The sequence below is a fragment of the Vipera ursinii genome (assembly GCF_947247035.1).
Source record: "Vipera ursinii genome assembly, chromosome: 3".
In the NCBI taxonomy this organism is placed as follows: Eukaryota; Metazoa; Chordata; class Lepidosauria; order Squamata; family Viperidae; genus Vipera; species Vipera ursinii.
The window spans coordinates 92,279,647-92,306,694 of record NC_139516.1 but is presented as its reverse complement, the minus strand read 5'-3'; the positions used below and the strand labels follow the sequence as shown (position 1 = coordinate 92,306,694).

Here is a 27,048-nt window from a genome sequence, read left to right as displayed (position 1 = left end):
CCTGAGTCAGCATAGCTGACTCAGGAATTCTGGGAGTTGAAGTCCATGAGTCATAAAAGAGCCGAGGTTGCCTACCCCTGGCCTAGGTTTTGCTCCGAGCGTTCATCATCCGTTTCATTTTTAACCCACGGATAATAATTCACTGTCCCATTCGCACTGTACCCGGGGCTCCTTTGGCTCCAGAGAGCGGCTAAGAAAAATACCCTAAATAAATCAATATCGCTGCAGTGGGAAAGTCTTCCCAAGTGGCACGTTCCAGACGGCCAGATCTCGCTCGCATCTTTCGGGGAAGGAGGGGGGGAAGGACAGATTCCGAGGCGAGGAATAAAGGCAAAGGGGCTCAAACTAACGGGAGCTGCTCTTATTATTGGGCCGTTCCCATGAAGCCGCCGCGTCCCGCCGGCCTCCCAACCCAATCCCTGCCGCCTCCCCATCCACTGTTCTTCCTAGGCTTGGGCTCCGGTCCAGCCACCGACGCCTGGGAAACGCCGCTCCTCGGAGCTCCTCCAGGCAGCCCCCGCCCGCCCTCACCGCCCCTTTCCTCGCTTTCCCATTCAGGCGGCTGCGCTGTCACCCCGCCCAAGCCGAGCCGCCGGGCCCCGCCGAGCCGCTTTCCCGGCCAGCGATTGGAGAAGCCGCTTGACAACCACAGCCGGGCCGCCGCCGCCTCCACCTCCACCTCCTCCTCCTCCTCCTCCTCTCGGGTCCTAGGAAGCGAGCAAAGCAACCCGCCGTCACGGGCCGCGTTTGTGGGCGCTGGTGGCCGCAAGCCGCGTTCGGGCTCTTTTTCCTCCTCCTCCTCTTCTTCTTCTCCCAGACCCCTAGGAAGCTCCTGCCGCCATTTTGTGCGTCTCCCTCCCTCACCCCGATTTTCCCTCGGAGTCGGTGGCTCGGGAAAGGCCCGCCCTGTAGGTGAGTCTCTCTGGCTTGGCGCGGGGCGACTCCCAGGAGTGAGTCGGCGGGTCTTTGGGGCTTGGCCGCCGAGCAGGGCTTCGCTGGGTGGCCACGCTGAAGCGGCGAAGCGGTTTGGGAAAGCCGTGCCGGACTTAGGGGAGGAGGGGGAGGGGATGCAGAAGGCCCGAGGGAGGCCTCTGGGGATGGGGCGTCGGGGCTGGCGGGAGGCATCTAAGGGTGGACGGCGGTGGAGGAAGCGCCGCGGCGGGGAGGAGAAGACAGCCTCGGCGGGGCTGCGTTGATGCCGAATGGGAGGGAAGGACGAAAGCTCTTTAACTCTCGCTGGCGACCTTGCCTGCCTTCTCGCGTCGTCCCCTGCCGTCCTGCCTTCCAGGTCAGACGGGGTTGGGGTGTCTTGTCTGTGTGTGTTTCTGTGTGCCATTGCTGCCCAACCCGTGACTGAGGTGGCTGCGCGTCTGGTTCTTATTCTCTACCTCAGCGTTTCCCAACCTTAGGAACTTGAAGATGCGTGGACTTCAACTCCCAGAATTCCCCAGCCAGCATAGCTGGCTGGGGAATTCTGGGAGTTGAAGTCCACGCATCTTCAAGTTCCTAAGGTTGGAAAACGCTGCTCTACCTTGTGCACGCTCTTTGCATTCTTTTGTTATTGCAGCATCCACGGGTTTTTTTTTAATAGCACCTGCTCTGTTTGGCTTTTTCCCTGCGCTTCAGGTGCTACTTCGGGTGATGATCTCGCGTGCTGGATAGGTAGCAGGAAGGCTGGATATAAATAAGAGCATATGAAGTTCAGTGGTTGAAATCTTTGCCCTGTCGCTGGAAAAAAGATGCAGCGTTTTGCCTCTGAGCTCTGCTTGTTCTCTGGTTTTTAATCTTGATTTTCTAAGAAAGCAATCTGTGGCTGCTTTTGTTTCTTGAGAGTATTAAGAATTATTTGCCTGCAGTTTTGTAGCAAAGATTGGCATCGTGTCACATCAAGCAGTTCTTCCAACCTATAGTATTGTAGCAGGAGTTCAGGATCACTTAAGAGACTTGGACAGTCAATTCCATCACATAGTTTTAACAATCCTTTGTCTGCATGATAGAGCTGCAGTAAAAAAAATAAAATAGAGATGTATTAATGAGAATGCACATATGCTGAATTCAGATGCATTTTGCATACAAATAAAAAATTGGCATTATGGTTATACAAAAGTTTTGACCCCGACAGCTGTGAACAGATAGTTGGAAATGTGGTAGTGGTTATGGTAACTCATTGGAAATGTGGTAGTGGTTATGGTAACTCATTGATTTAATGGAATACCTTGTTCTTTGTTCATTCAAACTGATTGAAAACATTAAGGATGCTATGAATATAAAATTGTGCCCACAAACCTTATGGAATATAACGTGCCATTCAGAATTATAGAGAAATACTAGTGGTTATCCATATGAGTCTGTTCACTTTGGCACTATCGTATATACACATACATACAATAAATAAGTACATTTAAACAAAAGATGATCTGCTTGTAACTTATTTTTCTCTTCTTCTATATCTATTAATTGTTGCAGATAAATAATATATCGCCTTATACCGGTTCCTTTCCTCTCCATCTGTTGTACTTTAAATATTCAGGAGCCCCCAACCCCAACCCTACTGGCCATCTAGGCACAGATGGCATTTAGAGAAAATATTAAAAGCTTCAGAATGCAATTGCAGGAATTGGCCATTCACAAAATTGCTATCATACTAGACAAGTCCAATCATGAAACACTTCCATCACAAAAAAGCTATTGCTTTATCTTGTTTGAGATTACTTCCATTCCAACAGTCTCAGTCATCCCATCCCAGCACATAAAATGCATCCATGCCAATGTGTTGCCAGTCATGGTAATATTCTTTCAGGAGCATTTTTCTCAAAACATATAATATGTAGCTTTTACTTCTCCAATGCCCCCATGCAATCTAAATCACTCTTGGTCCCCATGTTTCTTTCTCCCCTATGTCATATGCCCCTATTCCTATGCCTTCCTTATCCTAATTCAACCTTCTTATTTCCTTTCACACTGTTGGATTTTGCTGAGCATGGTTCTTTATTGCATGTTTCATTATTATCCTATTATGCTTAATAATTGCTTGTTCCACTAATCACTTGCAGCTTAATGTTAGTTTTGCCACGTCTGTCCCTAAGCCACCTATTTCATCTTATCTATCATTTCCTTCCCTTTGTTGAACAGAAGTGGTTCACAATAAAGCACTGTCTTAAAATTTCTGTCTCTAAAAATTTCCAGGGTTGTTTCTGGGACCAAGTGAAAGGGGGGGAGGCAGACAGATGGAGCAGCAGTCCATTCCTACTGTTGAGTAGCTGCTGCAAAACCAAGACTATTGGGGTGATTCTTTTAAAAGACCACTGAATGTATATGAAAATACTCTCCATTAAGTAGACATTGCAGTGTCTAATCTGTAGAGGTGCAAGTTTACTGTAAGACTAAAGATCAACTTGGAGGAAAGCAGTGAAGAATATATTTTTTTCAATCATCACTCTGTAGAGAAAGGTCTTTTTCCTGGGAGAACTGGCACCAGAAGACCCTCCCCTCCCCTTCTTCTGCCACTTACAGTTTGGTAAAAAAAAATGGGAGAGATACATTTTTGACAGAGTGAAAGAGTATGAATCTCTCACTGGCAAAAGCAAATTGCTGAAAAAATGAAGCGCCCAGAGAACAGAAGGGAGTGTGTGCCTGTAGTGGATCAGATAGCTGATAAGATCAGAGTAGGCTCATGCCATTAACCATGCCTCTTTATGATATGTCATTTATAGATTATGCAGCAGCCCCATTTTAAAATTGAAGCAAAAAGACTGAGTTTAGGCTGATTGCTGGGTGGGTCAGTGGTGAGTTACAAACATTCAAATATGGTTCCTGGGGCATCTCCAGTCTTTGATTAGCAGGACATGTGCTGGAGTGTGCAAAAGCAAAATATTACTTTATTTCATGGAAGAAAATACAAGTGTTTCTTGTTCCACTGCTGGTAAAGAAATTGGAACAAATTGCAGAAGTAAACACTTATATACTTCCTTTCTTTCATTCATTATTCTTTCCATTCCAACAGAATGATGTAAATAAATAATATGAAGGATAAGGCTTGCTTATTTCAGCATGATAACTCTGAAAACTAAACAGAAAAGGACTACATTTGGTGTTTGGGGAGAAACTAAAGAAAAGGTGTTGAATCTTGCTTTTTCTGTAGAATAGGTTGTTGCTCTGAATTGCTGCCCTTATCTTTGTTTTGCTGTAAATACCAACAGTTACATTCCAAAACCAAGTTTCTTTTTATTTATTAGTAGCATTTTTCTCCTGCTCTTTAGTTTAAAAAAAGGCTCTGAGTATATTTTTTAAATCAGAGGTAAGATAAATCCAACATTGGGACAACATTATAAAAGACATAAGGCAAAAGAGATAAATACACAAAATAAAAGGATTAGAGAGGAAAGGAGAAAACAAGACATTTTAACACCTTGGCAAGCAATAATGCTGAAAAAAACATTATTTGTTTTGGATTTACATGGTATTTGGATTTACATGGTAGCTGAATAGAAGATTAGCTACAAAGCTGAAAGTGATTATAGAATTATACACTTGATTATAGATTGATTACAAAATTTATTTCTCTGTTTAGTTTGATGCTAGGAACTTTCAAGAGAGAAAGGAGAAATGATAACTAAATCTAATTGTGTCTGCCTTCTTTGAACTATTGGGTTATGAACAGTCAGTTGAGCAGCTCCATTGGCCATGGATACCAGCTGTCACACATTAATAAGACAAAACAAAGTGAAAATCAATTTAAATTCTGGTTCTTCAGTGCCCCTATTGATGTCAGCCCCACTACAAAGACCAGACCTTGAAATCAACTCCACAGAATGTCTACAACTATTTTTATTGAGATGGAATAGATAGAATCTTTCAAGTCTGTCTACCTGAGCCACTTCTGAATGTTATCTGGATACTTGGGCTTAAAAATGCTTTAGCCTTATTGCCTTGGCAACAGAATCTGTATATCTCTACAGTTACCCTCTACAGTTAATAACAATTAGAGTTTTTTCAGTATATATTGTCCAAGGGATGTTGTATTTACTTTCTGTACAAATATTTTTTTAAATTAATGGAGCAATCTCCAGATTCTTTAGAAGCCACTTGGAAGGACAGAAGGAATATTGTAAGTAGTTGGGTGCATCAATTTTGGGTGCATCTTATTATGGTGCATTTAACAGGATTTATTTAAATGATATCATTTGTTGTTGTTGGCTTGTTCTCCAAGCTTGCTCCTTAGCTTGGTTTTGTCACCAGGCTAGGTGACATCCTCAGTGGGACTTGGATTGGAGCATCTTGTTTCAGTTCTTCACCACTTTTATTGATCTCCAGTGTCATGTGGTCGGTAGGTCGTGTGACCGGCTGGTCATTACGTGTGACCTATCATGCTGTGTGATCTATCATGTGACTGGCTGGTCATGCCATGTCACCAGTTGTGTGACCGGCTGGTCATTGTGTGTGAAGGTCACCAAGTGAAGAGGTGGTACCATCGTTGGTTGGTCACTCGATTGACACAGCTCCTTATGGATTCATAGGCTGGCTCCAAATCAACACATTTGGTTGAATACCAGGTTGAATTTGGAAGCTAAACAGTAAAATCAGAGAACAAACTCCCACCCAAGCTATTTTCTATCATTTCTAAATCATAGCATTTTTTCTCTTCATTTCTACTTAAGCATTCTGTATAACTTTGAAAGCATATTGTTGTTTCCATGGTGTCTGTGGTGTTGGACAGCTGATCTGATCTATTTCTGATTCAACTGTAGCGTATGTGAAACAACCACAAATTGTTACTTTGGGATTCTGTGGCTCCTGTTCCACATTAGAAGGAAAACCTGCCCCAACTTTCCTTCAGGTTTCTGAGCTTCAGTTCCTGTAAGTGATACGATAATCAGGGCTTTATAGCTCCTCCTCTGTAGTCCAGACAAAAGAGCTGAAGTTGAAGCTGAGTAGAGTTGTTGTCTGTTTTCCCTTCTGAAGCTGTACAAAGTGCTAGGCTTCCTTCCCCCCCCTTTTTTTTTGTTCTGTGTATTGGTGATGAAGGAGTTTTATTGTGGCACAATCTGCCTAAGTAGGGCGGTGGGGGGGGCAGTAACTTGTCATTCCTTGTTCTCAACTGTTCACTTTAGCAGAAATTTGTCTTCAGGCAGAGGGTTTGTGGAATAAAAACAGTAGCAGTGTGGACGTTTCTATAACCCTTCTTGAATAATACAAACACCTGAAAAGTTTATTTTGGAATGGGATAACTTTATTTTTATAAGTTTTCCTTGTTATCCTGTCTGTACCTGCTTCATATGCCTAAACTGTTAAAAAGAACAACCCTAATATTGCCCTATATTAGGGGATACCCATAGCGAAGAACAAATGCAATGCAACAGTTTTATACACGCCTGTTAGTCCAACTAGTATGAGAGGCATATTTAAGATAGTGTAGGACAGTGGTGTCAAACTGACGGCCAGAGGCCGGTTTCATCATACCGAATCCGCGCTCACCCTGTTGCCTGCAATGCAAAAAGTCACAATATGTCACAACACATCATGTGACGTGGCGAGTTTGATGCCCGTGGTGTAGGACTTTTCTTCTTGGTCCACCTAGTTGAGCACTACTAGTTAGGATAGCAACAAATATGAAGGACCCATCTTTTTTTTTTTGTAATTTATAACTATTTCTACAGTAACTTCAATATATCAGTCTTCCTTTGGTAATTTTATTAAGGTGCATATAAACTAAAATAAAAGATTTCTATTTCCCTTTAATTTCAGTTAAAGAGCTAAGTACATGCACAAATACTTGCTATCAAATGAGCAGATGGAATCTTCCTATAATTGGCGTATATAATTTAAAAATGAAAACAATAGAATTCTGTGATAAGGAGGGCAGTGTCCAGTATACTAAACTTGAAAATGTGATCCTCATTAAAGTTTATTATATATCAAGCATCAAATATCTGTGATCTGCGTCCAAATTCACATTTTATGTACATAAAATTTAGAAGCTACTAATCTAGTAGGTGATCTATGTCAGAAAGCTGTTCAGATCAAGTCATAATGGTGCTTTATTCTTATTTAATCCTGATTATATAAAAAGAGTAAAAAACAAATATTGGTTCAGTTATGTTTGAATATCTATTTAATTCACCTAGCAACAGGGTTCTCTAGCACAGGGCTTTCAATCAGTGGTACGGGTACCACCTGTGGTACATTGGCACCTGGCAGGTGATACGTGACCATCCTAGAAAAGTGGTAGCGGGGGGGAGGAAAATGAGCTGAACTGGTGGCAGCACCGCAAAAGCATGAGTGAGAGATAGTTGGAGCTGCAGGGCTGTCAGGGCTCAGCGGAAGCGCCAGGATCAGTGCTTCTTTGGGGCTGTCAGGGCTCAGTGGAAGCGCCAGGCTCTAGCTGGAGCTCAGCGCTGATCCTGCCACTTCTGAGCCCAGAAGAAGCGCTGATCAGCTGGAATGTTGCAGCATCTTCAGGATCTTGTGATTTACTTTCAGATGCTTGGCAACTGATTCATATTTATGACGGTCACAGTGTCCCAGGGTCATGTGAAGTGACCAAAACCTGCTGCAACCACCCAGCAGATGAGGGGAATAAAAACCAAACACCCCCCACCCCACCCCCACTGCCAATCATCAACAGAAATGCTCACAACAGTGAAAACCTTGGACAGGAGGAAGAGCACCGCCGGGCAGGCAGGCAGGTGTATTGCTCGGCTGTGGCTTGGGGGGCACTTTTTTCCAGTGCCATTGTAACTTCGAACAGTCACTAAGTGAACTGTTGTAAGTCGAGGACTACCTGTAGTTTATCACTTTTTTCCTTTTTTTTTTGGTCAAGTTTTTGATACCTTGCTAAGCGACTGGTGGTACTCAGATGTTGCCATATCCTAAAAGTGGTACAATGGGTGAAAAGGTAGAAAAGCCCTGTTCTAGCAGATAACTATTAAAAATAGATGAAAAAGCACAGACAATAACAAAATAAACAGAAGAAGAAAAGGGAATATTAAAAAAATCAGTCCCAAAAAGTACTTAAATAGAAACTTCCTACTTCCAAAATAAACATTTAATTATGTAAATATTTAACTATTCCATCAAAATGTGAAACCTGACAACTGACTTTTAAGTAAACAACAGTTAAAACACTTTAACATCTGCTATTAATTCTAAAAGGAAAATCATGATGAAGGTACACTAACGGCCTATCTAAATAAATTACAATCCTTTTTTATAGCATGGTATGGGTATATAAGTATAGAATATGTATTGGAAGTTTTGTGTATGATATACCTGTTTCTTCAAAGTGTAAATGGGAATAATTACCTGGCAAAAGAGATACCTTGATAATGGCATAATTACCAGACATTTATAAATTATCAAGGAAGAGGATGTCATTTTGTTGTATTAATGATATTCTGCAAATATTTTTTGTTGTTTGGGAAATACTGTTATAGCAGTTTTGTAACATTTGAGTTTCCTAGCTTTTAAATATTTGTGGGAAGGAGTTTTGTCATGTAATCTCCATAGTACAAACTACCTATGTCATGTAATTTTTGTGACTCATACAAGTTTTGTCATTGTGCATATAATTTTTGCATCTTGAATTCTAATCCACAATTGTGTAAGATTCTTTAATCTCTATTCTGTAGCAGTGAATTATTACTTGAGCAAAAAGCTGAAACTATTGTTTCTAGTAGAAATAGTCTTCCATAGCTACATACCTATATATCCTAATAATAGGGGAAATGTGCAATATACTTTATGCCTGTGGCTGGAACCCACTGCCAAATAAAATGAATTTACTCTGTCTGTTGAAATAGTGGTGGCTGCACATTTTATATGAAGACTGCTTTAGCTAGTTGTCAGTGAATTGATTAAAATTAGACTAGGTGCATGACAAGATATACAGTAGTTACTTCACCTTTAATGACAATTGTTTTTATAGATGAAGTAATTCAAATTGCCATCTTTCTATTTCATTTAAGAAAGGTATAAATATCTTTTTTTTCTTTTCGTATGTTTTAGCACTACTGCTAAAGTTCTTGTTAAGTGTAGCTACAGTATATTCTAGGTTATTCCCTGTGTATTGTGCCGGTTTCTGCCCAAAAGCATGTATGGATATTTAATAAAATAAGTGTTAATTGCATTTCTTTCACTTTAAAATTCAGTTAATTGGTCACATTTCACATCTGTAATATTTTCATTTTAAGAACTCCTTGAATATTTAAACAGAGTTCCGTACAATTACGGTATTATTCAGCCACCAAAATAACAGATCAAATCTAGGATCCATCAAAGCTCATGGGTAAAAGGATGTAGTGCAGGGGTGTCAAACTCACGTGATGTGTCATGACGTATTGCAACTTTTTCCCCATTGCTGGAGCTGGGGTGGGTGCAGTTTCGGCATGACACATCCGGCCCATGGGCCAGCAGTTTAACATCCTTGATGTAGTGGGATAAAGAGATAGAAAAATCTAAGAAGTTCTATTTAAAGATCACTTACTTTTGGGTGCTAAAGGAATGTCAGTTTGTTCCTCTGAGATTCCCACTCTAGATAGGAATGTTTCCATAAATGTCCCAATTGCTTGATGGGAACTGATATAATTATGAAAAAAATGCAAGCAGTTATTTTCAACAGAGGAAAACATTCTATTTGTTCAGAGTGTGTTTTGTCATGCATAATAATATATACTCAATGTTCTTTAAGTAACACCTCTGAGCTCGCTGCCCTTCCTTTTGCCAGCAAGAGTATAAAACAAATTTCTAACTTTAAACATTTCTAATTATTCTAATTGTCTATGCCTTAAAATATGAATGGAAATCAGATCTATTAACTGCAAAAGAAAGTGTTTTGTATTTTATTTCAGTCAAAGTCAACACTGATTTGGCAGGATTTGAAATGAAAGAAAACTAATATATAACACATTCAAAAGAATGCAGTATAAACAATGGGATATAATAGGCAAGATACTAAGTAATAGGGCTGTGCAAAGTGCCAAAACAAGAGCTGTGCAAAGTGCACTAACATAAATAAAACACCTCCCTTGAAAGTATTACAAGCGCTGTATATTTCGTAAATTTGATACAGCTGCTTTAAAAGTTGATCTAGTTGTCTTTCCATGTATATATATTCAGACCCAATTTTGCAAAATGGGGTCATGGAAAAAATGCAGGTGTTTTAAGAAAGCCAATTAAAACACTTTCTCAACAGTGTTGGAAGATCACCTTTGCAGTTTTCCAGAAAAAAACATCATCTTAATCTAATTTTATTTATCAGCCAAGAAAGGAACAGTTGTATGAATTTTCATTTCTAAAACATATTAATTGAATTCCAGATTTTAATTAAGGCTTTCCCTAGTTGGCATTGTTTAAAACATTTCCTGTTTTCCCAGTGTTTAAAAACAGCATTTTTATTAACAATTTTGTATTTTTTTCCTGGCCCCAAACAGTTAGCTAGTTAAGGACCATAGAGTTGGGGACAGCCCCTGGGAGTTTCAAGGGCAAATACTATTGGACCTGCTTCTGTTAATAATTCATATCCCTTTCAGTGATATTCAATTAATCTCTTTGATCTAGTCAATTCATTTCATCCAGTATCTTCCACTTACTCCAGTTACTTCAACCTTGCCAAGCATAGTTATTTCTTCTACTTCATCCCCCACTGATACCATATGCCCAAAGTCTGACCTACAGGTATTATTTTGAATAATATATACTGACTAGCTCTTTGAGTTTGCAATGGAATATAAATGTGGAGAAAATGTTGAATCACATTAAATAAGTGACATTTTTCTTTGTACTGAAAAGACAGATTTAATAGAACAACCGTAGTACAAAGTATTCATTTGTAATAAATGTGTCTTCTTCTGTCATGTTAATAATTATATATACTTAAGAATTGTATGTGTATGTATATTAAAAACTGTATATGTATCTATAATATCAGGTAGAATTTCAGTTTTATTAATGTCTAGATATTCTGTAGACTTCTTAAAATCTTGTTTGTGCTTTTGAATCCTTGTAAATTGAAACATAATATATTAGTATTGCTCTCTGCAAAGATACTAACTGTGAATACTTGTATAAATGATATGAATGTATTGAATGGCAACAATTTTAATTTACGTTTTCTGTGCTTGTTTAAATAAAAGGTGATGCCAGATGGAATTTTCTTAGGTTGGACCTGATTTGATTTGTAATTTTCTTTGCTTTTCAGCCTACACAATGACAGCTGAAGAGACAGTGAACATAAAAGAAGCTGAAATAGTCAAACTAATACTGGATTTCTTGAATTCAAGAAAGCTTCATATCAGTATGTTGGCTCTAGAGAAAGAAAGCGGTGTAATTAATGGACTATTCTCAGATGATATGCTTTTCTTAAGGTATAAATTATTATCATATTATTAAATATGTGGCAAAATAAAGCGAACCATTTTTTAATCAAGATGCTTTAATCTCTCTCAGATCCAGGGCATTTCCACATAGATATGTTTTTTCTCCCCAGTGTCTTTAAACTATTTTGTACAATCCTCTTCACAGCTGGAGAGACAAATACAGAGAACTGGCAAGGAACATTGGCATCTGTTGGTGATCTTCACTGAGCTGACCAATAGGACAGGGCAAAAAAATGTTATTTTCTTAATCCACTACTCCAAATTATTGCTATTTTTAAGAACAAAAATTCTTCCACTTTCTGCAAAAAAGAATGAAAGTAATCTATTAAAATACTTCAAAGTAATCTATTAAAATACTTCAAAGTAATCTATTAAAATACTTCAAAGTAATCTATTAAAATACTTCAAATTTGGTTTGAAATAATTTTAAATAAAATATAATTAGATTAAATTTTCTCTTAATACGTAATGTGTGCAAGTATATCATTTTCTTGTACTAATTCTTATATGTTATAAGAGGATATTTAATCATCTAAAAATAGTAAAAAAATATTTAAAGTAATTTTCTTGCCTCCTATAGCACTTTATAGCATTATAAAATGCAGATTTGTTGCATCCTTAGTTATTTTTGGATATATCTTTCTTTTCGGTTTTTTAAAAAATAAAAAGCTATTTTATTTTTTTTAAATTTATATAAACAGGGATATGCACTGGTGAGAAATTCTAATACATTATACAGTGAAAATTTTGTATACTGTTTTGTCTTTTCAACTGTTTTAGCTGTTGCAAATCCTTGTCTGTTGGACATTTGCCAAGAATTTATATTGTAGTTACAAATAAAGGGATATTTATATCCCCCTTTTAGCATAGTTTATGTCCAACAGAAAAAAATATTTTAGTGAGCTATGTATTGAATTGAAAAAAAAATAAATTTTCCAGAATATATTAGTATTTATTTACATTGATACTGAAGTTTTTGTAGACAAATTTGTTAAATATTGAAAGAACAGAAATATTTATCATATGTTCTTGGACCAGCCTGCAGAACCTCAAAGATTACCTGCTAAAATGAGGGTATAGTTTTATTAACTGTTTTCAAAGTAATGCATCCTGAAAGCTGACTGTTATAGTTGCAGGTATGATTTACTTATTTCTTTGTCTCTTAAGTCTTAGTTCAATTGTTTTTTCTCGTTTGTTTAAAGACAGTTGATTCTTGATGGGCAGTGGGATGAGGTTCTTCAGTTCATCCAGCCTCTAGAGTGCATGGATAAATTTGACAAGAAAAGGTAATGTTTTTAATGTTTGCAGTATCAGTAACTATAGATTATATTGAGAAATAAAAAACACTTAGAAAAAGAGAAAGGCTAACCATACTGATGCAAAAAGATTGCATGAATATAATCACCGGGAGAACTTTCCTTCTCATTACAAAATACCATAACCGCAACCCTGTTCATACGATTAATGCCAGAATATCACAAATACAGGGATATTTAACTAACCCTGATGAATTTTGCTGGTTTGGGTTGGATTGAAAAAATGGCCTGTAAGCCTTTTCAGAGGATGAACACTTTAATTTGTTTCTGAGATTAGCTTTTTTTTTTAAAGACAAACAATTATTTTAGTGCTATATATATCTAATTGCCTGAGATCGTAAGACCATCTACTAGCAAACATTGATAGGTTTCTTTTTTAAAAAAAAAACTTCACTGTGTGTAATCCAGTTTGGAACTGCTGTACAAAAGAAAAAAAATAATCAAAGGAAATAGGCAAGAATGCTACTATTCCTACTTAATTTGCATTTTTATTATTTTTTGTTCTACAGATTTCGTTACATCATACTGAAGCAGAAGTTTTTAGAAGCCTTATGTGTAAATAATGCAATGTCTGCAGAGGATGAGCCTCAACATGTAAGCTCTGAGACTTAAACAAAACATCTTCATAGTAGAACATAATAATAATTACCCCGTATATACTTGAGTATAAGCCGACTCGAGTATAAGCCGAGACCCCCAATTTCACCCCCAAAAACTGGGAAAAGTTGTTGACTCGAGTATAAGCCGATCCGCCGTTCTGCATGTCTCGGAGGCTGGATCCGTGCTCTGCAAGCCTCTGCCGCCAGCAGAGGCTCGATCCGCCATTTTGCAAGCCTGAATACACAGGAATACCCTGTGTGGCCGCGGCTCTCGGGGAAGCCCTGGCTGTCCGCTTCCTCACTCCACGCTGCCATTTGGGGCCCGCGCGTTCCCCGGGCAAATCGCGGCGCCCAGCAGGCGAGGAAACACGCCCGTTCCTCCGCGCAGACCTGCTGACGTTTGGGGAGGTTTGGGCGCCTCCCAAACCAAACGGCAGCTCTCCGTTTTGTTCTGGGACTAGTTCCCTAGCCTTTTGGAGCTTTTGGTGTTCGCCCATCAGCTGTCTACGGGGAGGCAACAAAGCTGCCTCTCTAGGCTTTGAGAAAAGGCCCCTTGCACAAAAGGCAGCTTCAGGACGAGCTTCCAAAAACCCTTTCCTTCCTTAACGCCCTCCCCACCTTCCCCCAGAAAGCCATATTTCTTTTTTTTTATTGAAAATTTTTATTGAAGTTACAATATTATCCCCTCCCCAACCCACCCCAGAACCCCTCCCCCTCCCCCATATTTCTTCAATAACAAAAACATAAAAAGCTGGTTGGGATGTACTCGCTGATTTCCCCCCCCTTTTTTAGATGCTAAAACTAAACTCTCCCTCTGCCTTCCAACCAATATCCCTTTTTAAAATCTTACCTTGGCTCCAGATGGAAGAGTAGAGGAACTAAGCTAGTAAGGAGAGAATTTTTTTCTGCAACTTTTTACTCCTGAAGTAGTAGTAGTAGTAATAGTAGTAGTAGGAATAATAATAATAAATCCCTAAAAGTTGTGCCAGAAAATGGAGGACGCTGGGTCTTTGCAAGTTTTAGCTGTCTGTCAGACTGCCTGAAAAGGGCGGCCTTCAGGCAGCCAGGCGGACAGCTAAAGCTTGCAAAGACCCAGCGTCCTCCATTTTCTGGCATAACCTTCGGAGATTACTTTAAAAAAAAAACAAAAAAAAACTTCAGAGGAAAAACAGCTGCAGAAACATTTTGTCTCCTTGCTGGCTTGGTTCATCTACTCTTCAGCCAGGAGGGAGTCCAAGGCCTAGAGAAGGAGAGCTTTGCAGCATCCCTATGGACAGCTGATGGGCAGACAGCTGATTAGCGGAGAAGGCTCTGAAAGTAGCCGCCATTTTAGCAAGGAATTGTTCGCAGCTGCTTCCAGGAGTCCTGGGGAGCAGGCCTAAGTGCTGCAGGGGAAGACGGGCAGGGGAGGACAGCGCAACATCCCCAGGGTCTGTGGTAAGTGTGAATGACCACTGGAGTGCTGCATTTGTCATAAATTTGAAAGAGGTTATTTGTAGTTTTGGGGTGTTGGTTGTTTTGAATGGCAGCTAAATGGCCTCCCCAAACGTCAGCAGGTCTGCGCGGAGGAACGGAGACCTGGGGAGGTTTGGGGAGGCGCCCAAACCTCCCCAAACGTCGGCAGGTCTCCGTTCCTCCGCGCCCTGCCTGCCTGCTTCTTTCCGCTGCGGAAAGAAGCAGGCAGGCAGGGCGCGGAGGAACGGAGACCTGCCGACGTTTGGGGAGGTTTGGGGAGGTGCGCGCGCACCTCCCCAAACCTCCCCAAACTTCGGCAGGTCTCGGACGGCGGTGGCTTGGGAGAGGTGCGCGCGATCCCGGAAGCACCAAAGCCTCGGCCGCGCACAAGTCCTCGGTAAGTTTTTTTGTTGACTGGAGTATAAGCCGAAGTGGAATTTTTCAGCCCAAAAAGTGGGCTGAAAAATTCGGCTTATACTCAAGTATATACGGTAATATGTTCTTGATTTTTAGTAATAGCAAATTCACTTACCTTACCTTATAATTAATTATATAAATGGGATAAAATAAAAATAAATAAATAATGACATCTATCCTTACAGCAAAAGCTGGCACAATTTTATCACAAGGATTGAATGTTGTCATGTTAAGCAAGCTATCATGCTGGGTTCCCTCAAGTCGGATTAAGAAAACCTTGCTGATAGTAATATCTTCCCTTGGACTCTTATTTAAGTGTCTCCGATTACTGAAATAAGACAGGCAGTGATTTATAGTAGGCCCTTTTTATTCATGGGATTCTTACGCTGAAATGTTTTCCCTAGAGAAGCTTAAAAAAGGTAAAGGTTCCCCTGCACATGCGTGCTAGTCTTTTCCAATTCTAGGGGCTGGTGCTCATCTCCGTTTCAAAACCGAAGCAGTTGTCCGAGGACGACTCCGTGGTCATGTGGCCGGCATGACTAGATGCCAAAGGTGCACGGAACGCTGTTACCTTCCCACCGTAGTGGTCCCTATTTTTGTACTTGCATTTTTATGTGCTTTCGAACTGCTAGGTTGGCAGAAGCTGGGACGAGTAACAGGCGCTCACTCTGTTACGCGGCACTCAGGATTCGACCCACCAAACTGCCGACCTTCAGATCGACAAGCTCAGCGTCCTAACCCACTGAGCCACCATGTCCCTCAGAGAAGCTTAAGTGACATGAAATCTGATGTCTTTTATTTCATAGTTAAATTCCTTTATTTGTCTGAGCTTTTTAAGTTTGAGGTATGACTTTAATATCATGAAACAGAGGATTGGAAATGCTTCCATTTCTTATTTAACAGTGACTTTAGTTCTTATTCCTTAAATTTGACTGACAAGGCAGAGTATTATTATTATGGTTAATCACATAGTCAGCCGGATGTCCTGAATGGATTTGGCATTTTTTTTCCACCTACCGAGTCATTCCCAAGGACTCAGGTATAGGCAGATGTGGATGTTTGATGGTGTTAGAGGTATCACAGGATGTAAGCTATTCCAATTTTGTTTGTTTTTTTGTTTGTCATATGGTGATGTTACATTAGCTAGGCTAGGAGACTACAAATAACTACAGAGCAGTTATTTGGCTGCCTTAAGACTGTTAACTTGTTTGGTTCACTCTTAAGTACTATCCACAGTGAACCACAGGGGGCGAGCTAGCTCCTCCCAAAGCAATTCCAAGTAAAGCTGCCTTTTGCAATGGACTGATTGTGAGTTTGTCAATGCTGATGGTGTTCAAGTGGTGTTTCACAGTTGTTTTGGGATTGCACCCAAGGTGCTTATTACTATTCATACTTTATTTATTATTATTAATTGGATTTTTGTATAACCATGTATGAGACCTGTGGACTGATTGAAAAAAGTAATGCTCTTTTGCATAAAAAAGTAGTCCAGTTTTAATACCAGACATAAAAAGTACGGTATGTTCATAACACGTTGCTTTAAACTTGGTCTAGAAAAATGTATAGGAGAAAGAAATACCACTAGATTACATAGGAAAACAATACAATGCACTATATTGTATTGGTGTGGTCCAATAAATATCTTTAGCAGAGGAAACGAATTGCAGCTATGCATTGTAATAAAGTGATTTTTTTTCCTTAAATAATCAAAAATGCTTTTCTCCTGCAGTTGGAATTTACAATGCAGGAAGCTGTGCAGTGCCTACATGCTCTAGAAGAATATTGTCCTTGTAAAGAAGATTATAGCAAACTGTGTTTACTACTCACGTTGCCTCGTCTGACTAACCATGCAGAATTCAAGGACTGGAATCCCAGCACCGCACGAGTTCACTGTTTTGAAGAGGCTTGTGTCATGGTGGCAGAGTTCATTCCTGCTGATAGAAAACTAAGTGAGGCTGGATTTAAAGCAAGCAATAATCGCTTATTTCAGCTTCTGATGAAGGGGCTGTTATATGAATGTTGTGTTGAGTTCTGTCAAAGTAAAGCAACAGGAGAGGAAATTACAGAGAGTGAAGTATTACTCGGAATTGACCTTTTATGCGGGAACGGATGTGATGATTTGGACCTTAGTTTGCTATCGTGGCTTCAGAATCTGCCCTCTACTGTTTTCTCTTGTGCTTTTGAACAAAAAATGCTAAATATTCATGTTGACAAACTTTTAAAACCTACAAAAGCTGCCTATGCTGATCTTTTGACACCCCTCATCAGCAAACTTTCTCCTTATCCATCCTCACCCATGAGGCGGCCTCAATCTGCTGATGCTTATATGTCCCGTTCCTTAAATCCTGCATTGGATGGACTCTCCTGTGGGTTAGCAGGTCATGATAAACGCATCACAGATCTTGGGACAAAAACATCTCCCATGTCTCATTCCTTTGCTAACTTCCATTATCCAGGAGTACAGAACCTCACTCGTAGTTTAATGTTGGAAACGACAGATTGCCACAGCATTTGTGAAGAATCACCTGAACGGTAAGTTGTCCTCAACTTCATATATTGATGCAAAGAAATTTCTTTCTGAAATTGTTTTCTCATAATAATATAAATATTTAAATTTCTTTTTCCTTACAAGATTGCATAAATGTTTAATAACTGTAATAGGGGACAATGCATAGTGATCAGTAATTTATTGATTAAATAATTGATTAATTGTTAAGTATTATCAGTGCATAGGAAGGTTTGCAGTTTAACAATGAAAGCCATTCTGTATATCTAAACAAAAAACACTATACAATTTTACAATCAAGGAAGAAGAGAGGTAAAGGTCATTGAAAGAATATAGTAGGGGATAGGAATCAAAATAATTTAAAATCTGGAGAAAATCTGTTCAGTATAGCTTGCAATAGTTTATAGAAACAACAACATGCAATAGTATCCCAACCAGGTGCATTTCAGCAAGAATAGATAAGTAACCATTGTCAGATCATAAAGCTTTAATAACAATGTATCAAAAGGTGTATATAGGCTAAATTTTCTTTTAAGTACCATTAATGGCATTAAGCTGGAAATTTGCCATGACAGGTTGTTTGATTTTTGGAGCATTCTTCAACCTAATCTTTCTCACCTGTTTTTCATCCTTCTCATACAGAGGTTAATTTGAACTGTGATAAACTATTTTTCCCATCCTAACTGGCACTTCTAGATCTTTCCCTAGTGCAGGGGTAGGCAACCTCGGCTCTTTTATGACTCATGGACTTCAACTCCCAGAATTTCTGAGTCATAAAAGAGTCGAGGTTGCCTACCCCTGCCCTAGTGGATATCAGTTAAGAGCATTCAAGTGGTACATTCCCAGTACAACAGTTTAGTTCGTCTTGGGTAAACTATCACCATCTGTATAGGAATCCTTCTGTGGAAAACAAGATACCTCTTTACTCTCAATTTAAAACAGTATGGATAGCCTGATGATTGCACCTTGCCAGTGCACTGTATTTGAGACTAGGCCTCAGTGCTAAGTGTAATATACCGTATTAATATACAGTGTTAATAACATAAAATTAAAAGTATACAACATAAAATAATAGTATTACTGCCTTCCCTTTCCCCAATGGATATATCTTACATTCCCCCTCAGTAATAATTCTTAGTTAAAAAAATTCTCAACCAGACCTTAAATTTGTTTTCTGGGTGTCCCTCCCAGCCAGGTATTCCATGCTTTTTACCTTATGCTGCCTCTCTGCTCTGGTACTGAAAATCCTCCCTGGCAAACTCCAGAGAAGGATTTTGAATCCCTAAGCAGGGAGACACTTGTATATGACCCGTATCTGGTCTCCCAGGGCCTTCCCCGTAGAGCTTGGGCACCTCACACTTCTTACCTTACCACTGATCATTTGACGGGGAAGATGTTTTCCTCCCCTCAGACATTACTAGCTGGTGGAAAATACCAATCACTCACTCCCCTTAATATGCCATGAGACTCTGACTAGATAAGACAGATAAGTCTTAGAGACTTGGACTAGGTAGGTGTTGTCTGCAAAGGAATGCTGGTGGGCTAATCAATGATTTGGTGACTAGAGGAGCATCTACAGTGTTGGAGCTTGTGGTCATGGTAAGCCATGGAGGCACTAAGCAACATGACTTTCAGGGCAGTGGTGGTGATTTTATTACTTTTTTTTTTTAAAAAGTCTGTGCTCTGTCCAAGGGTGCTTGGTAGGCTGCATGTACAGACCTGGTCTAGAATTGGTGGAGCAGTGGGCTAATGCCTCCTTAACTAACACCAGCTGCCTGCAATTAGTGCAGGTTCGCATCCCACCAGGCTCAAGGTTGACTCAGCCTTCCATCCTTCCGAGGTAGGTAAAATGAGGACCCAGATTGTTGGGGGCAATTAAGCTGACTTTGTAATAATGCCGCTTGGGGTGTGTGTGAAAGCCCTAATAAGCAGGCATATACATAGAATGAAGGCTACTGCTAAGTTTGTAAGCTGCCCTGAGTCTTCGGAGAAGGGCGGGATATAAATGGAATTAAAATAAAAAAATAAAATATTTTTTTTTTATTTTGGAGCATTCAGCTATCTAGAGCAGGCATGTCAAACTCATTTTGTTTGAGGCAACTTCTTATAAAAGAATTGCCATTACCGTAATTTGTTTTAATAAAATAATTTAAATCAATTTTTCACTTGATTTCAAATTAAATGAATTATATTGGTTGACAATGAGATTTTTTTTAGTACAATTGCCAAATGCAATAAACTGGTTTTATTGGTGCACTAATTATTTCAACACCAATACATTTTAACAACATATTCTATTTGTAAATGAATGCAAATGCAAATTATACATTTTTGTGCAAAAATAAAACAAAATAACAGATTTAAGAGCTTTTATCATTAGTTATCCTTAGATAAAAAATAATTCCATCATCCAAAACTTTGTTATACTGTATTTAACGAACAGATGCTTTGGGATTAAAAAGAAAGACTGAGTACATTTGATTGTGTATCACCATGGCATTAAAACAAAATTTGAACAGTGTATGAAAAATGAATGTTCCCTAAACGTCTGCTGGCTATATCTATACATTTTCCTTGATAGCACTCTATTGCCTTCTTTTTAGCCTTTTTTTCAACTTCCCAACTTAAAAATGGCAAGGCACCGGGAGCTGAAATTTACAGAGACTGTTTAAGCAGGTTGCTAAGCAACCTGTTCACACCTGGCCCTTCTTACCCTCCCACTTTTAAATTAGCCTGTACGGATCGCATTTCCTTCTATTTGAGCCATCTGAAGGCCTGTTGCTGCAATGCATTCTGTTGCTCTGCAACCTGGCTGCCTGAGAAGAATTTGGCTCTATGGAACATTTTCCTTCAGCCTTTTTTTTGTGTGTGTGTGCAAAAAAAAGGTGCCAAAACGCCGTTCTGAGTGTTCTATGGGGGAAAAAAACCCTGGATATATCACATATAATTGAAGATTGTAATTAGTTGCGTGTGCACATTCAGCAAGTGTGATGTATTTGTGCTGGCATTTCTAGGCCTCTTTCCAAACACATCCAGAAAAATTTGTAACAAACATTGGAATTCTTAAGGTCATGTTTGGTATTTCCCAGCAATCTGTTACTGGAAGGAAAAAGCAATCCCTTGTGCATTACTGATCCCAGAGAAGCATTTGCATGTATGCAGGTATCCTTAGGGTGCCATAGTTATGGATGAGAAATATTGGTTGCAAAGTTGGCATTTCTGGATGTTATACAGATATTTTGGACTTATTTTTGTTTCTTTGCATGTCTGATATTTTTAAAAAGTCATATGCTACTATCTACGCTTATGCACATATGTAACATCTTTTGCTAGGATGCATGACCACTGCTTTTCCAGAATGTGAAAAGTGAAAGATTGTGACTAAACAAAATTTTAATGTACAGATAATACCACCAGAAATTATTTTAGCCTTTTTAATAAATGTTGTTATTGATGTTAAGGTCACCATGGAAAATATCATATATTGTTATGTATATACTAGGTTAATTATTTAAAGACTGAAGTGCAACATAACTAGATTCTAAATAATCTATTTTTCAAAACACACAACAGTCCAAACAGTAAAAGTAAAGTCCAAATTAAAAATATTTCATTCTTAAGAATTGTTTAATTTAAAGTGGTTTAGTTGTAATAGATGGTTAGATTCAAAATAGTTTTCAAGAGTATGTACAAAAGATACTATTTTTTTCTAGCATCAGTAATTAAACATATTACATTGAGAAAAATGTTTCTCATTTCTTTCCTGTTACCTTTATTGATTTCATTGTTAACATAGGAAATAGATTATTTTGTTATCTAATTTTACCTTCCAAAAGACTGAAGCAGATGAAAAATGTGAGGTTTTTTCCTGTTGGCTTTTTTGAATTAGCTGTTTTAGATTCTAAAAGTTTAGTTCCCAAAGAAGTAACCCTGTAAATAATTTTAATGTCCTCCTCTAGTGCAGGCTCTTTTATGACTCAAGGACTTCAACTCCCAGAATTCCTGAGCCAGCATGGCTCAGCTTGGAAACCACTCCCTTTCCCCTCAGCATGGCTGGCTCAGGATTTCTGGGAGTTGAAGTCCACAAGTCATAAAAAAGAGCCAAGATTGCCTAGCCCTGCAATAAGCTTTCAGATGGAGTTTTTTTTTTCTTCAAAAAAGTGCCGGAATGCCATTCTGAGCATTCTATGAGAAAAAAACCCTGGTTTTGCCCCATTTTACAACCTTTCTTGCCACTGGTAAGTGAATCATTGCAGTTGTTAAGTTTGTAACACAGATAAGTGAATCTGGCTTCCCCCATTGACTTTGTTTGTCAATAGGTCACAAAAGGACACTGCAACTTTCATAAATATGAACTAGATGCCAAGCATCCGAATTTTGATCATGTGGTCATGGGGAAGCCTTAATGGTCATAAGTGTAAAAAATTTTCATTTCACTTTTTTAGTGCCATTGTAACTGTGAACGGTCACTTTAATAAAGCATTGTAAGTCGAGGGCTACCTGTATCTTGTTTGCTTCAGTAGTGGAATATTGCCACAGAGTCCTATCAGATGCAAGTAGAAGAGTTAAAATGATTTTGTCTGAAAATGATCTTTCTGGTATTATCCTGAAGGCTTTTTCTTCAAGGTTTCTGATTTTTTTTCTTAGTATGCCATTTTAAAATATTATTATAACGTACTTCAGGGTTTTTTTAATGAAAGATGCAGAGATAGAAATGCCTTTAAAAACAAAATGTGTACACATATCTACTTAAATAGGACAAAGCAATGAACGCTTTGTGTTCGTCCAAGGCATCTGACTGCTTGAAACATCTCATTTTTGTGAAGGTGCAGAGACATCTCTTCAAGGTGCTCACCACTCAACATTTAACAACTAGTTATGTGGAAAGCCTGTAGTTTAGCTACGGTAGAATAGCAGTCACTATATAATAAGAAATTATTAAAGGGTAATCAGAAAGCAACGTTTCTTATCCAAGGTTTCTACTGTATATGTTAAAGTATTATGGGCAGTTCTATGCCACAAGCCACAATCCAGCTCTCTGCTATTTTCTAGAGAAGAAAACCTTCTAATGGTTGTCCTGAGAGAGAATCCTACCCAGGTCCAACCTCGTATTTTACATGCACATACTTTACATAATTTGCACACTCTGTGGTGTAAAATTTTGAGTCATTTTAATTGTGTCCCTTGACCACCTGTCCTCTCAGATCAGCACAGAACATAGTGTGGAAGTAAAAGTAGGGAAATATATTATTATTGTAACTATATTAAGCATTTTCTACCTGAAGTTTAAATGTTAGGGCTTGTGGTTTTGGCATACAGTCAATCTATTTATCTCAACATTTGAGCTATATTTTAAAGAAAAAAAATACTAAAAAAACAAGGACATGTTTCTGGTCTCTGTATTCATGAAAGATGTGAAACTCCTGTGGATTCCCATAATTCATCTGGCAATGAGACGGCACACCAGAATTCGTTTCCAGAAAAAGAGGCAGCAAATGGAACCCAGAACCAAGGACCAACTAAGCAAGAAAAAAATGAGGTATTTTTTAAAACTTTCAAATAAAGGCCTTCTGAATATTTTGGTCTATGCTGTACTGATTAAATTGGACCTGGATACTATATCCCATTCTGATCACCACAATACAAGGAGGACATTGAGGAATTAGAAAGTGCAGAGAAGAGCAACCGGGGTGGGGGGGTGGGGTGGGGGGTGGTTGGAGTTAAATCTTATGAAAAACTGTTAAAGTAGCTGCTATGTTTAGCTTAAAGAAGAGAAGACTACAAAATGGAGCTTTTTCATACTTGAAGGGTTGTCACAAGGAAGACAGGTGAATTTATTCTCCATAGCTTCTGAGGGTGAGGCAGGAAAGTCCACAAAGGGAGAACTTAAAGAAAAAATTCTTCCCCATGAGAGGTATGAGAGGAACAGCCTGGGTTCAGCAGTCATGGGTGCTCTATCACTGGAAGTATTTAAGGAAAGGTTTATGGGATGATATGAGGATTCCTTTCGTGGGCAGACTTTGGACTAGCAGTCTTCCAAGATCCCTTCCAACTATACGATTCTATAATTCTTTCCTTGATGTTTCCCTTCATACGATACTCCATTAATTTTATTTCACATGGATGCAAGGAAAAATTGAGATCGAAACTATATTTATATTGTGTCCTGCACCCAGTTCCAGTATTTAAAAACAGTTTTATTTGTAAGGGAGTGGAAATTAAATGTATTTATTTATTAAATAGGACTACAAATAGTAGCATAGGAAAAATGTGTCATCCAAAAAACTGGATTTTAGGGGAAAATGTGTCATCCAAAAAGCTGGATTTTCCAAGTCTTTGGTTGTTGCAACCCCCAGTATTTCCCCTTCCTTCAAGGTCATTCAAGGTGCATCTGACCTTTGTTCCTTATTTTCTCTAACCCCATCTTGAAATGTTTGGGATGCTCTTCTGCCCTCAGAATGATGTGAATCTACCAAACATAGAAGTCTGCAATAGAGAAGATACTTTTTTTAAAAAAAAATCCTGATTCTGTAAATAAAAAGGTATTTAGCCAAGTCTTTACTGAAATAGAAACAAGATCTTTTTTATAGAAATTTGAAAAGTGTACATTTATGTGGTTTGAGATTAGTTCAGCGTTTGTGGCAGATGATAACATGAGGATAACATGAAGGTAACCAATTAGACAAATGCCCTCTCCCTTTTTTTGAAGGCCAAACAGCGAATGATAAAGAACACAAAAATATAGAATCCAAAGTTGCTTCAGCAAGATTTTAACATTTCTCCCTCATTTGGCACAGAGCATTTATATGGTACAATTGTTCAGTGATAGTGTTTTCCCCATTTTTTAAATCTATTTTTTAGCCACAAACCCAGCTTAATAGCAGTAGCCCTATGCCTAGGAAGAAGAGAGTGATGCTTAGGGCAGAACTATACCTAGGTTATTCCTTTTGGGTAACAGGGCATGCGTGGCACAGCTTATGCTATATGCTTGCCTAATTTTGGAGAGGAAGAAAACAACTGTGAACTTAGCAGTGGGAAGGAACTTGTCCAGTGTCCTTCCTCTACTTACAAAGTGATGGTAATTTTCCAGGTAAGGCAGGCAGGTAGCTGCCATGAATCAGGAGTTATGTCTAAAGATATTTTGATTATCAAGCGCAGGGGTCTTCAAACGTGGCCCTTTTATGACTTGTGGGCTTCAACTCCCAGAATTCCTCGGCGAGCGTGCCTGGTTGAGGAATTCTGGGAGTTGAAGTCCACAAGTCATAAAAGGGCCAAGTTTGAAGAGCCCTGATCAAGAGGCATGGCTGAATCTCTCTTTGAATGTTATTTGTTTACTTTTGGAAGCATGTGGAAGCATGCAATATTTTTTCAGTTGTTTAGGCATGAGCAATTCTATTTTCAGTTACTCCTATTTAGTTTCCTTTCTGACATTTCTGCAAATACTTTGAAATGGGAATAAGTAACTTGGTTCCCCTGCAACCAGTGGACATTGTGGAGTGGCTACTAAGTTACAACATTTGCACTTCAAGAGGTCCACCCATTTTCTCTCCAACATTTTAAGACTAATCACACAAAATCAATCTACTGACTTTAACTATTTGTACAGTATGACTGTCTGAGATGGGTTGATTTTACTTTGTGCATGTCTGGTTCTGATTTTGGCTAGATTTAATCTGTTGTGTTTACTTAACTAAAAGTTAATTGTTTTGTTTTTTCACAACAATGGGGTGTACATAGATGCAGTGAGAATAAGGCCAGAATGTACAAAGATCACCAAATATTTATTGCTATATTGTATAAAAATAATTCAGGTTTATGAGGCAAATAACTCTAATAAGAGTATGATGGATAGTGTTCTGCAATATTTAATCTTATTTAATCTTTTTTAGCTTCGAGATTCAACAGAGCAGTTTCAAGAATATTACAGACAGCGGTTACGATATCAACAACACTTAGAGCAAAAAGAACAACAACGACAATTGTATCAACAAATGTTATTAGAAGGAGGAGTTAATCAGGAAGATGGTTCAGATGTACAACAGAATCTTACAGAACAGTTTCTTACTAGGTTGGCTTTAATGACTTTCTAGTTGTATACTTCCGGGTTGCCAAATAACAAAATAATAGCAAAAATGTTGACAAATCATTAAGTTGTGATAGTTGCCAAAAAGAGCCTTTTAACCTGATTTTAATTTTTCCTTCTGACTAGTTTACTTCTTGCAGTTTATGAGAAAGTAACATTTTTTATATGTCCTAACAGGTCTATCCAAAAGTTGGGTGAATTAAATATGGGCATGGATAATCTGGGAAATGATGTGCAGACACTAAACCAGCAATGCAATGGGACCAAGGGAAATATATCCATTCCCCCAGATTCTAGTCAGAGAATAGCTGGTGATAACACAAACATTAACACAAGTACACCTCGAAAATTTGGCTCCAGTAATCAGATACCATCTCTTGAAGAATCACCTGTCCATGGAAATCCAATGTAAGTAGATGAATATTTTGTCCCTGTAAATACTGTGTTTTGTGGGGGGAGTTACTTGGAATCAGTTTTTGATTCCTGGAGGGTGCATGGTCAACTCCCTGTAGGTTTCTTGATAAGATTTTGGATGAAGTTTGCCATTGTCTCCTTTCTAGAGCTGAGAGAGAGGAGAGGGTCCCCTTTAAAGGCACCGATTAAGTATGTGGAGATTTAGTCTAGAGGCTATTTGAGCCAGGCTGAGATCTGCAATTTTTGATTATGTATGTATGTATGTTTGTATGTATGTATGTATGTATGTATATGTAATGTCTTCAGGGTTGGAAGAAAGGCATTTGTGTTTTGCATAAAGAATATTGCCATTAAGGCCCAATTTAGTATTGATGTCCCCTCCCAATTCATCAAAATTAGATCAATGGAATATGTTTCCAGTTCAATCCACAAAGCTCTGACCTGGATTTCTGTCTCATTGGGGGCATATAAGCAATGGTGGGATTCAGCCAGTTCGCACCACTTTGGCAGAACTGGTAGCTAATATTTTGTTGCCCAGGCCCAGAATGGACTTCCGGAAGCGGCATCCACACAGAGAACCGGTTGTTCACATATTTGAATCCCCCTACTGCATATAAGGATTTATTATCAACAGGCACCAGAGACACAAAAATCCCAAATTCTAAATGAAATGTAATTCTAGCTAAATAGCAAAATGCCTCAAATTCCTGAAGGCTATCAAGCTACTCCTGCAGACTTTTAGAATTATTGATTGCAAAGTTTGCATTATTTTCACTTTAGAGAGAAAACCCTGTTAGATCTAAAAAGAATTGAAGTTTACTGCTGAAAAATCATGATACATAGTTTGAGACAAAAGTGCAAAAAAGAATGGAGGGCAGCAGCAGAA

The 27,048-nt window shown here is 38.8% G+C and overlaps 1 protein-coding gene across 2 annotated transcripts in view; it reads left to right on the top strand.

Annotated features, from left to right (window-relative positions):
• The first annotated feature begins 718 nt into the window (after positions 1 to 718).
• Positions 719 to 27,048, top strand: part of WDR47 (WD repeat domain 47) — a 40,809-nt gene continuing 14,479 nt past the window's right edge. Inside the window, exons 1-8 of one of the 2 annotated variants that reach the window (XM_083360596.1) lie at positions 719 to 912; positions 11,195 to 11,360; positions 12,575 to 12,658; positions 13,198 to 13,282; positions 16,889 to 17,691; positions 23,078 to 23,204; positions 25,555 to 25,733; positions 25,926 to 26,156. In XM_083360596.1, the coding sequence (XP_083216722.1) occupies positions 11,203 to 11,360; positions 12,575 to 12,658; positions 13,198 to 13,282; positions 16,889 to 17,691; positions 23,078 to 23,204; positions 25,555 to 25,733; positions 25,926 to 26,156 (1,667 nt within the window). In that variant the 5' untranslated portion in view covers positions 719 to 912; positions 11,195 to 11,202. The remainder of the gene's footprint in view (positions 913 to 11,194; positions 11,361 to 12,574; positions 12,659 to 13,197; positions 13,283 to 16,888; positions 17,692 to 23,077; positions 23,205 to 25,554; positions 25,734 to 25,925; positions 26,157 to 27,048) is intronic. The other variant, XM_083360597.1, reaches the window with a different exon arrangement.